Genomic DNA, 12,743 nt, shown 5'->3' with positions numbered 1-12,743 from the left:
CGGCGCTTGTATTTGACCTGGAAACGCTTGAAGTAGGCGCGGGGCTTCGAGGCCTTGATGAAAGCCATTGCTCTGCTCCTCTTCTGCTGCGGCTGAGTGAGAGAGTTTGAGGGATAGAGGGGAAAATGTGGAGAGGAAGAAGAAGGAGAAGAGGGAAGAAGGGTCGGACTATGTTGACTGGGAATTTGGTGTTGGCTGAAAAATGAGATTGGGGGAGATTGGGAATTTTGGGGGATAATTGGAAATTTGGGAGAGAAATGGAAAATGAATAATTAATTGATTTTTGGTGTGCCACGTCAGCACTTAACTATCGATTTGGACGGCTACTTAACGGATGGGCCGAATTGTATGAAATTGGACAGTTAGCAGAGTGATCGATTGAAATTGAAAGATAATGGACTAAACTGTCGACCACCCTAAAGTTAGCGGAGTGACCAGTAATTTGTCCTTAAAGATATGTATGGTCTATTAGTAGTTTTGGTTGTGTAGGAGTTTTGGAAAGGATTGTTTTATGCTATTTATTTCATTCGGTGAAGATAGTTTCACACTATTTATTTCTATCTGCAAAATCTTTGATCGCTATGACAAACTTGTTATATCGATCTGTTCATTTGCATACATTATGGTTTCTAGAAAGATCACTTTAAAAATGCAGCTCTGGCACGTAGCCTTGTAAACTAATTAGACAGGTGTTGAGGAATTTAATGTTTATTGATGATACAGTTTGGATGTCCTTGCGCTTGAGGCAATATGAGGTTCTAAGTTCTAACCAATCGATACTGCCTCTATTGCTAGTTGAAACTAGATTCCACACTCCCAGGGACCTGGATTTCAGCCTAGCGACTACAAAGATTATAGGAACGGCTCCTTTCTGGGTAGCCCCTTATATATCTAGTCTCAAATCTCTTTTGTTAAACGTATCATGAACTGCCGGCTGAAATAGCTTCAAACGCACACACATTTAGGGAAATTGGTCAGAAATTTTTTATAGTTGAGTGAGTAGCACAAAAATAAACCACCTCAAAGGGGTATAAACACCTGAAAGGGGTCGTCAGACATGGCTATCTCGATCTTAAGAGTACGAAACCTATCCAACGAACAAGTTTCCTTACTCCTCCTATACTCACCTATTCAAAGATAAGCATATATATTGAAATTTGAAAACAAGAAAAACAAGCACTCCAATTCTTCAAAGTAGAAAAAAGTACTTCAATAGAGAAACCCGAATCCTTCGAGTTGCAACCATGCTCAAAAAACTAAGCACCACTAGGCGAAGCAATGAGGCTTCATGTCCTTCATTTTCTAGTTGAATTTTGGCTGGCCATTTTTAAAGTACCGTGTAGTTATATTGTTCTTTTAAGTACGTGAAGATTATATAATTTCGATGTATTAAAATAACTCAAAAAGAATTTCTTAAATCATTTATAGAACCTCATTTGGCTGACTGGCTCTCTCTGTACATTTAGAAGCAAATAACTACAAGTTGTAAATTAACCATAAAAAACTAGCCGTTAGAAATTAACTGTGTTTTTTTTTTTAATTAAGAAATTAAATTAACTGTTAGAAATTTGGTTTAAATATAGAATAAAATAACCACTCTGCAAGTTTGTATACTTCTACTCTAGCCGCCTAGCCTAGGATCATTTTCAAATATGGAGATGGAGAAGAAGGAAGTGGTCATAGATCACTATAGTGTTCTTGGTTCACCTTCGGGTAAGGAAAAGGCTTTGCAGTTGCATCCAGACAAGAGGCTAAACGATCTCAATGCCAATGCCATGTTCCAAAGGCTCAACTCATCCTATGCGATACTCAGAGATCCAAAAGCCCGAAAACAGTTTCTCTTCTCTAATAAGACTCGACAACAAGCCCTCTTTTAAACCAAACAAGGAGAATCATGATGATGAATTGTTTCTTTATATTCGTTATTGCCCCGATGATTTTTCCGGCTGGAAGAACTCACGTTGGTTTTTCAAAGAGGGTGGTCTCTATTTTTGATGTTTGGGATATGGGGACAACGCAATAGTCACAAGTGGAAAAACTCTGGTCGATAGTGGTTAGAGTAGGCAGCTATTTTAAACGCAATCCTCCTCATGCTGCCACCAATCAAGAATCAAAATCAGAATCACAAGAAGACGATCATGAAGATATTGAGGACTGGGTGATAGTTTAGCACCAAATATCAAAGTGTTCTGAATTTCAGTTTTTCTAACGGATCCGAATATGTCAAGTTTTGATTGAAGATAGATTAGATCTAGTTGTTTGCTAATATTATCAATTACATATATATTGGCATCAAACTTAATACATTAAATATCATAATTAAGAAAATAAACGAATCCAGTATCATCATGATAATAATGTTCCTGAATAAAACGAGTAAATTAAAGAGGAACAGAAAATTTTATTCTTTACTTGTTCAAATGAAATGTAAAACCGTTACACAATTCCTCATCACTCCAAGTAAAATCCAAAACATTCTCTGTCTTGGTACGATAGAAAAAGAAATGAATATAGATCAAAGCCACACCAAATGATATAAAGAACAAGACACAACGACACAGTATAATGCAGTAGTATACTAGCATTATCGTAGTTTGATTTAGTTGTAGGCCTCAGGGTTGGCCAAAAGGTAGTTCTCAATGATCTTGAACAAACCAGCGGCTCTTTCTTTTCCGGCCTTGACATGCTCTTCCTTGATCTCAACCTCTCCTTTGCAATGGTAGTGGCTGGTGCTCTTGATGATGGAGCCAGTTGGAGATGCCACCAACTTAATCTCATAAGAGATTTTCTCAACCTTGTCACCGATAGCATCACCTTCGATTATGCTGTAGTTATAAACAAAGTTGTCTTTGTCAAGTCCATCAATCTGATGCTTCACATAGCTGTATTCGCTTCCTTCACCGAGGTGAATCTTCTTGATGGTTCCTACACCTCCATCTCCCTCAACGATTTCGGTACTCTTCACAGCCTGTGGGGCAATTTTGGGGATGAGGTTGTCGGCATCAAGAACAAAGGCCTTGTAGAGTCTTGGTGGTGGGATGCAGAGGTGAACTCAGTTTCATATGTAAAAACACCCATGATGAGGATTAAAGAGCTTAATATGAGAAGATTGAAATGTGGAGGAGGCTTAGAGAATGTTGGTATTGGTGTGAGAAAGTGTAAGCCCTAGAGGTGGTATTTATATGTTAGGTTGAAGCTCACCCTCTAGATCAAATCTGAGCTGCCAAAATGGGATTATTTCAAAGAACATATAAAATAGACATGCAATGAAAGATCAATGAACTATGGTTCAAGTCTAAGAAGGCACCTCAAACTGTCATCCTAACATGGAAAAGGAGCATTCGGACTTAACATACTGATTGCAACCAACTGATTGCAAGTACATGAGAAAAATAAAATGGATAGCCAATGTTGACTGTCGATACCGACATTACTTTGTGAAAACACCGAAGGAAGCTACTAAAAATTCCTCTGAAATAAGACCATCTAGAACAAGACCCCATTCCTTTTGTCTACTTTAGCCAATTTGGCACTAAAAATTAATTGGGAGTGCCTTCTTTGACCATTTTGAGCATAATCCTTCTACTGGGACTATTTACTAGTTCACACAAGCTAATGGTAACCTTCAACCAGCACATACCTCAACTCAGGACTACTCTATAAGTATGACCCTTCTCTTCTCTCACAACTCAAACCTCCTTCAACTTCTCAAACACCAATTTCCATAATACTCTTCTTTCCTTTTGATCATTTCTCAAACTCGTAAGCTGATAATGGGTGTATTCACTTATGAAACCGAGTTCACCTCCGTCATCCCACCACCAAGATTGTTCAAGGCTTTCATCCTTGATGCCGACAATCTCATCCCCAAGATTGCTCCCCAAGCAGTTAAGTGTGCTGAAATCATTGAAGGAGACGGAGGCGTAGGAACCATCAAGAAGATCACTTTTGGTGAGGGCAGCCAGTTCGGCTCAGTGACCCACAAGATCGATGGGATTGACAAAGACAACTTTGTGTACAGCTACAGCTTGGTCGAAGGAGATGCCTTGTCCGACAAGATTGAGAAGATCTCTTACGAGACCAAATTGGTGGCATCTTCCGATGGAGGATCCATCATCAAGAGCACAAGCAACTACCACACCAAAGGTGACGTGGAGATCAAAGAAGAGCATGTCAAGGCTGGAAAAGAGAAGGCGTCGCACCTCTTCAAGCTTGTTGAAGGCTACCTCTTGGCCAATCCTAATGAATACTGTTAAACTTCATTTTTTCCAGTTCATTGTCCATTTGTTCCGCTGATGTTCCAGTTGGAACATTAAGAGGATGGAATGTTGTAATGCTTTCTATGAAATAAACAAGCTGCATCACAATTTGCATATCCGTAGTTCAATTACTAAGCTAAAATAACGAATTGCGGTTATAAAACAATGTCCTTAAAGATGATCAACAAACATCCTATGAATGTGGTTCACCTAGCATTCATTATTCAAAACAAAAATGGACACAAAAGAACCTTTGTGTCAGAAATGAGCTGGTTTTTTTTTTTTTTTTTTGAAGGGGTCAGAAATGAGCTGTTGAAATTCAGGATCGATTTCCAGCTAGCTTGTTATACAAGTCGATGGGCTCATGACAGTGCTCATTTGATAATACGAGGCATTGTTTGCATGGTTACTTGGTTCGCATGAATTTAACATGATAATGAGCAATAATGGCACTAACTCGATTTTTGTTATTTAAAGAGAGAGACATTGTAGTATTAATGTAAAAAGCAAAAACTCTCATTAAAATTGTATTGATCCATCTGAATATATGAAATACTGGAAGAAACTAACAAATGTCTAGCGAGAGAAGATATGCTCAAGGTCGTTTACTAGCTAAGAAGATAAGTTAAATCTTATAAATTGAAACAAACATAATTGGATTGGATATTTATGTACGAGTTTGTAATTAAATTATGAGATTGTTAAGTGTGTGCTTTTAATCACAATTACTGCATTTTGAAGTTTTGAACCCAACAAATGTTCAAATGAAACGACTCAGATAAAGTTCTCACGTCGACTCCTAAATTTTGTACAGTTACAGAATTACAGACAAAGTACTAGCATACAGAAGGTAGAGACTAAACAAAGTAAATTAATTAGTATAAAGAGGAACATACGGTTTATTCTTTACTATTCCAAATGAAATCCAATGTAACATTACAATTCACCATCACTCAAAGTGAAAGCCGAAACAATCCCAGGCTTGGTAGGCAAGAAAAGGGGAAAAATATCAGAGGGACACCAAATGACAAAAAGAACTGGACACAACAGAACAGTATATAATGCAGTCGTAGTTTGATTTAGTTGTAGGCCTCAGGGTTGGCCAAAAGGTGGTTCTCAATGATCTTGAACAGACCAGCGGCTTTTTCTTTTCCGGCCTTGACATGCTCTTCCTTGATCTCAACCTCTCCTTTGCAATGGTAGTGGCTGGTGCTCTTGATGATGGAGCCTCCACTTGGAGACGCCACCAACTTGATCTCGTAAGAGATTTTCTCTACCTTGTCTCCGATAGCATCACCTTCAATGATACTGTAGTTGTAAACAAAGTTGTCTTTGTCAAGTCCATCAATCTGGTGTTTCACGTAGCTGTATTCGCTCCCTTCACCAAGGTGGATCTTCTTGATGGTTCCGACACCTCCATCACCTTGAACGATCTCGGCACTCTTCACAGCCTGTGGGGCAATCTTTGGGATGAGGTTATCAGCATCAAGGACAAAGGCCTTGTAGAGTCTTGGTGGTGGAATGACAGAGGTGAACTCGGTTTCATATGTGAACACACCCATGATGATGATAAAAGAGCTAAAAATGGGAAGATTGAAATGTGGAGGAAGATAAGAGAATATTGATATTGGTGTGAGAAAGTATGAGCCCTGGAGGCAGTATTTATAGGTTAAGGATGAAGCTCACCCCTTGAAGATCAAAGCTTGAGCTTAGACATAGGGAATTTTCAAAGAACTAATATTTCCCTGTGAAAAATTGTTCAAGTCTACGATGCCGCCTTAATTGGCTGATTCTTTGATGTAAAAACCCCAACTTCTCATCCTAACCTGGAAAAGGAAGCACACTGATTTTTTTTAACTATTAGACTTTGCATTTTTGATTGTGAAGTACTAGCTAGCTAGTTTTTGCAGTCAATACAAGCCAGTATTGATACAAAAAGAAACTGATATATGGGATAGCCAATGTTGACTGCTCGACATTACGTGTATAAACTGAAATTTCAAAGAGAATGTGCAGAGAAGAACATCTAGAACCTGACCCATGCATTTTATTTTGTTCACTTCACCATCCAAAGCCAATTAGGTACCAATTATAATTGGGGATGGGGTGCTTTGCTTGACCATTCTGGATATATCCAAGAGAATATTAAGTACAGCTTGCATCTACAGGGACACTTCTTAATTCACACTAGCTAAGTCTCCATATGGTGACCTTCAACCTCATCAGTCACACCAACTCTTCCCTTGAGTAACCTATAAATACCACCCCTGGCATTCTCTTCTCTCACAAATCAAAAACCTCCTCCAGTTCCTAAACACCAATTTGCATAATTCTTCTTTCCTTTTGATCATTTCTCAAACTCATAAGCTGATAATGGGTGTGTTCACTTATGAAACCGAGTTCACCTCCATCATCCCCCCACCAAGATTATTCAAGGCTTTTATCCTTGATGCTGACAATCTCATCCCAAAGATTGCTCCACAAGCAGTGAAGTGTGCTGAAATCATTGAAGGAGACGGAGGCGTAGGCACCATCAAGAAGATCACCTTTGGCGAAGGCAGCCAGTTCGGCTCAGTGACCCACAAGATCGATGGGATTGACAAAGACAACTTTGTGTACAGCTACAGTTTGGTCGAAGGAGATGCCTAGTCCGACAAGATTGAGAAGATCTCCTACGAGACCAAGTTGGTGGCATCTTCCGATGGAGGATCCGTCATCAAGAGCACAAGTAACTACCACACCAAAGGTGATGTGGAGTTCAAAGAGGAGCATGTTAAGGCCGGAAAAGAGAAGGCATCCCACCTCTTCAGGCTTGTTGAAAGCTACCTCTTGGCTAATCCTAACGAGTACTGCTAGGCTTAATTGTTATCAGTTTGTTTGTCAAAATTTCATGGTCTTCCAGTTTTTTTTCTTTTTCTTTTGTCAGCACCTTATCCCGGCCGGATGGCATATTAAATTGGACGTTGTTTTTTTTTTTTCAATAAAACAATGAAGATCTTTGGAAATATTATGCGTATTTCATGTGTCTGATTTCAGTACTTGTTCTACAACAAATCAAATGTCTTATAAATCCTGAGGAGTCTATTGGTAATTTGGTATATAGTCGCTTAAACCCATGGTCTACGAACGCAAAGTGTACTAGCTAGTTGATTTTGTGACGAGTAAAATTTCGGTTGATTTTTGTTCTGTAATGAACTAGTACTGTTGCTGGTCAAGTTAGGTTATCAGTTTATGAACAAAAGCATGCACCTTGTTAAATATCAAGGCATGACCGTTAACTTATTTCCTTAATGTACTAGGAATAGAATTAGAACAACATAAGTAATATAGTTGTTCTGTACGATACAGTGATAAGTTGCTGTATTTGGACAACACAAAAGCTTAAATATATCTTTGCTGTATTGGGGTTCAGTGTGTTAGGAGTTACGATTCACATAGGCTGAGGTTAGTTTCTATACTACTTACTACTTACTACGATTGAAAATTTCAAAAGTCATGGAAAGTAAAAGAACATGCAACATAAGTTTTTTTTTTTTTTTTTTTTTTTTGAAAGTATCAACAACGGTATCCTCAAAGACTTCCCAGACCTAGAGACTAATCCGCACTGAGAGATCTTGTCAGAACGCTTCCTCCCCTTTGGCCACCAAGAATAAATTGAGATTTAACTCTAATTAACGTTAGCTTTGAATCTGGGTATGAGGGTTCCACACCTAGGCTCTTACTAACTCGACCACCTGTGATGGTTACATAAGTTTGTTTCTTATTATAACTTTATTTGGATGAATTTGATTTTACAGCATTTGCTACTTCTTTTTTATCATCACAATCCTATTACGTAAATGTAATCATGATTTTATTGTTCCTTTCTTGTTATATTTCCATATAGTAATTTGATAATCTTTGTCTATATAAACTTTCTTGCTCTTACTTCAATATTCGTTTGATGTTACTTAATGAAGTGGAAACTATATTTCATCTTTGATACAAATTAAGTTGCGATATTGGAAGAAATTAAAAATTACTACATTTTTTCTTTCCATCCCAAATCATTTGAAACAACGTCATGTTTCCTTCACAACTATTCCTCGTACTTCGTGGTTTTGCCGTTACCTTTGCATGGGTTGCTCACTTGTAGGTCCACGACGGAGCTCCTTCACACTAAAAGAGAAGCAATGTGGTGGGGTGTATATTTTAAATTTGAGAAATTCTAAACTTGCTCGAGGCATTTTGGAGGTTGTACGTACATATAGCTACTCACATTGCTCTCACATTTAGGGGGTAATAACAAACCCAGCATTGCTCTCACATTCAGGGGTAATATTTTTTTTTGATTTAAGAGGTCATACTTCATTGCAAAAAGAAAGCTATTACACTTGGATTATTTCAGCTGCTACTGCAGTCTGAAGAAAAGAAGGAACTGAAAAATAAAAAGTTTCTAAACTAAATTGCTTGGAGTTTGAAGCCATCACATGAGCCACATTGTTTGCAGAACGCCTGACATACTGGATCTTGATTGTAGGATGATTATGGAGTAGTATCCTAACCTCGTCATAGATCCTTCCAAGAGCTGGAAGGTTAAATGCAGACTGTTGCAAAAGTTGTTGAGCAACAACTTGTGCATCAGTTTCAATCATAGCAGGAACAAAATGATTTGTTACTGCAAACAAAACACCCTGCTTGCAAGCCATCAACTCCATATGCTCAGCTGAGAGTATACCAGCAAAACTCATCCCACCCCCAGCAATGAAACCTCCCAAAAAATCCCTTACCACAAAACCCGTGCTGCCATAACTATTGTGATTTATAAAAGATCCATCCACATTGATCTTAAAAGTCCCAGCAGGTGGAGGTTTCCATTTCTGTATTGCTAAAACAGAACGACTGCTATTTATTAGTGTCACTGAACGAAATTCTTGCACTCTAGACATAGCTGCAATCACTGTATCCAACGCACTTCCCTTTTTATCATTCCAAACTCTATTATTTCTTTCCTTCCACACACTATATAGCAAAAAAAATCATCTCTCCAAAAGCAGAACTAGACAACTCCCTTGAGCAGTTGAGCATGAGGTTAACCAATCAACCAAATTAAAATGTAATACCAAAGGGTTAAGACAAACCTGTGATAAAACACCATTTGATCGCAATACCTCTCTAGTAAAAGGGCAGTCCCTACACAGGTGCAAAGTAAATTCCACTGTATCCAAGCACGTACAAAGGACAATTTATGGACTCCAGCTCCACATGTTTGGATTGCAATCTCTCAAGTGACGGTAAAATGTTGTGACACACCCTCCATATATTTACTTTTGCACCAGTAGGTACATTAGCTTTCCAAACCTTTTTCCAAAAACTGACCCCCACATTGAGAGCAGAATGTGGATATGCAGAAGAATGAGCAAAAGAGTGTCGATAACCAGTTTTCACAGTAAAGATGCCTTGCTTTTCCAGTCTCCAAACGACTCTATCTGCCATTGTCTCATACGGTAAGGGAATAGCTAATATGGCATTAGCTACCTCTCCAGTAAAAGTCGCCCTAACTGAAAACTCATTCCATCCACCACTATGAGTCAAGAGCTCATTAACATAACCTACTGAGTTATTGAGAATTGAAGCATCAGAGGGTCTGAAATTTAGAATACCTGGGATCCATGCATTGTCAGTGATATGGACTGACCGATCATCCCCTATCTGCCAGTAGCTACCTTCCCTCAATAGTCTCCTAGTTGATACAATACTTCTCCATCAGAAAGATGGTGCAGTATGATCAGGCGCATTCCCAAAAGAGTTGTTTGGAAAATATTTAGCCTTATATAATCGAGCCACCAAAGAATCAGGATGATTCACTACTCTCTAGGCTTGTTTTGCGAGCATTGCTGAATTAAACTTTGTTAGACTACGGAAGCCTAAACCACCTTCCTCCTTCGGAGAGCAGAGAGCTTTCCAATTTTTCCAGTGTATCTTTCTTTTTTCTGTAGTACGTACTCCCCCACCAAAATTTAGCACAAAGTTGTTCCAAATCCTCACAAAAAAATTTTGTAAGCTGAAGCACACTCATAGCATAAGTAGGTAGAGCCTGAGCCACCACCCGAATCAAAATATCTCGCCCTGCACCACTCAGGAGCTTTCCCTGCCAATTAGAGATTTTTTTCGACAACTTCTCCTTGATAAATTGAAAAGTAGCAGTCTTTTTCCTACCAACATAGGTTGGCAGTCCCAAATATTTTTCATGGGAGTCTACTACTTCAACTCGCATCATACCAGCAATTGTCTCTTGCATTTGCACCCCAACATTTTTACTAAAAACCAATGAGCTCTTCTCAAAGTTGACCAACTGTCCTGAGGCTCTTCCATAGACCTCAATCACCTCCTGAATCTGATGACAATTACTTACTGTAGCATTTGCATAGAGCATACTATCATCAGCGAAAAACAAGTGGTTAATTGAAGGAGCTCCCTCACAAATCCTAACACCAGGTAACAAACCTGTTCGTAGTTTTTGTTGTAACAAGGCCGAGAAACCTTCAGCTCCAAGTAAAAAACAGATATGGGGAGAGAGGATCTCCTTGTCTCAGCCGTATCCCTGGAATAACATAGCCACGGGGTTTACCTCGGATTAGAAAAGAGTATCTCACAGTACTGACACATTTCATCACCAAATCAATCCATGCAGCATTAAAGCCAAACCTCTCAAGTACCTTCCGCAAGAAGAGCCACTCCATTCTATCATATGCCTTGCTAAGGTCCAGTTTGAGAGCCATATAGCCGTCCTTCCCATCTCTTTTATTATGCACGTAATGAGCAAGCTCATTAGCTACCAGGATGTTGTCAGTGATAAGTCTCCCCGGAACAAAAGCACTCTGGAAGGGAGAGATAACATTAGGTATGATCACTTTCAGTTGGTTTGCAATAGCTTTGGAACATATTTTGTAAATAACATTACAAAGTGCAATCGGCCTGAGGTCAGACATATGCTCCGGGTTTGGAACCTGATAAGACATATATGAGTGAAGTTAATTTGACCCAACATCTGTCCAGAATGAAGAAAGCTTTGTACTGCACTTGTAACATCCTTTCCAATCAAATCCCAGTAATGTTGAAAGAACAACGGAGGCATCCCATCAGGTCCTGGAGACTTAGTTGGGTACATTTGGAATAGTGCGCATTTGATCTCTTCCTGTGAATAATCTTCACACAATTGAGCATTCATTTCACCAGTTACACATGGAGAGATAGCATCTACGTAGTCTGCATGGCTTCCATATCCACATCTTCAGCTGTAAACATCCGTCTAAAATAACTTGACACAACTCTTTCAATCTCTTCATCTTCTTCCACCCATGTACCACCCGAATCATAAAGACCCTTTATATGGTTCTTACGTTTTCTGTTACTAGCCTTCCTGTGAAAATAGCTCGTACTTCTATCCCCATCTTTGAGCCACAATACTTTTGCCCTCTGCTTCCAAAATGTTTCCTCCTACGAAAGAAGCTTCTGAAGTCAAAATGAAAGTTCCTTTTTCTCCAACACCACCTCCTCGGAGATACCAACACCCAATAAAGCTTCTAGTCTTTCACGTATACCCAACATCTCAAGTTGTCTGCCTTTGAATTTTGTTCTTTGCCAAGCATCGAGATTCAATCTTGTGTACCTGATTTTTTGGGTAACCTGGTACATGGGAATACCAGCTATATCAGTGAACCAGGCATCACGTACAATATCATCACACTCTCCATGTTGCAACCAATGTGCTTCCATCTTGAATCTATGATATCTTGGTTTCTTTGGGATAAGGACTGTACTAGCACGCAGCAATATAGGTAAATGATCAGAGTCACTCGGTAGAAGATGCTGTAACCTAGCATGCCCAAAGATATTACACCAATCTGGTGTGCAAACAACTCTGTCTAAACGAAGAAGGGCTTCTGAATTCCACCAAGTGGTAGCAGGACCTGTAAACCCTAAATCGAGCAGATCACCATATCCTAAGGCCTCACGAAAGCCCCTCATCTGTCTTTCAGGCCTCTGTGGTCCAAATTGTTTCTCCCCACTATGAAGAATTTCATTGAAGTCTCCAATTACCACCCATGGTAAAGAACAGAAGTCTCTAAGATCCCTCAAAAGCTGCCATGAAAAATCTCGATCTGCTGTTCGGGGCCATCCATAGAAGCCCGTCAATCTCCATCTAGGGCAACCTTGTCCACTATCAATCTCCAAATCGATATGATGAGCCGAAGAAGTACCCACTTTCACCTGAACATCATCATTCCAAAACATCGCAAGACCGCCTGATAAGCCCTCACTGAGAACTCCAACCCCTAGCGTAAAACCAATCCTCCTTCGCAGGTTTTCAAAGGCAGCGTTGTTGCTTATTTTTGTATCAGAGAAAAACAATTTGGGGCTTGTTTTGAGAGATCAGATCCTTCAAGGCCCGAGAGGTTGAATCACTACAAATACCACAACAATTCCAACTAAGAATGTCCA

The 12,743-nt window shown here is 39.3% G+C and overlaps 2 protein-coding genes and 2 pseudogenes across 3 annotated transcripts; 2 read left to right on the top strand and 2 right to left on the bottom strand.

Moving 5' to 3' along the window:
• Positions 1–2,378: 2,378 nt before the first annotated feature.
• LOC101295324 lies at positions 2,379–3,215 on the bottom strand (annotated as a pseudogene). The gene has a single exon (XR_184482.1). The product of XR_184482.1 is annotated as a major allergen Pru ar 1-like (transcript).
• Positions 3,216–3,701: 486 nt separating this feature from the next.
• Positions 3,702–4,374, top strand: LOC101295036 (major allergen Pru ar 1-like). Its single transcript, XM_004296828.1, has one exon. The coding sequence runs from the start codon at positions 3,774–3,776 to the stop codon at positions 4,254–4,256; it is 483 nt and encodes a 160-aa protein (XP_004296876.1). The 5' UTR covers positions 3,702–3,773; the 3' UTR covers positions 4,257–4,374.
• A 771-nt stretch (positions 4,375–5,145) lies between these two features.
• Positions 5,146–5,938, bottom strand: LOC101294749 (major allergen Pru ar 1-like). Its single transcript, XM_004296827.1, has one exon. The coding sequence runs from the start codon at positions 5,819–5,821 to the stop codon at positions 5,339–5,341; it is 483 nt and encodes a 160-aa protein (XP_004296875.1). The 5' UTR covers positions 5,822–5,938; the 3' UTR covers positions 5,146–5,338.
• A 694-nt stretch (positions 5,939–6,632) lies between these two features.
• LOC101295616 lies at positions 6,633–7,215 on the top strand (annotated as a pseudogene).
• Positions 7,216–12,743: the final 5,528 nt, after the last annotated feature.

This window comes from Fragaria vesca, linkage group LG4, assembly GCF_000184155.1.
Source record: "Fragaria vesca subsp. vesca linkage group LG4, FraVesHawaii_1.0, whole genome shotgun sequence".
In the NCBI taxonomy this organism is placed as follows: domain Eukaryota; kingdom Viridiplantae; phylum Streptophyta; class Magnoliopsida; order Rosales; family Rosaceae; genus Fragaria; species Fragaria vesca.
Note: the sequence above shows the minus strand (reverse complement) of the source record. Positions and strands in the feature narration are given on the sequence as shown.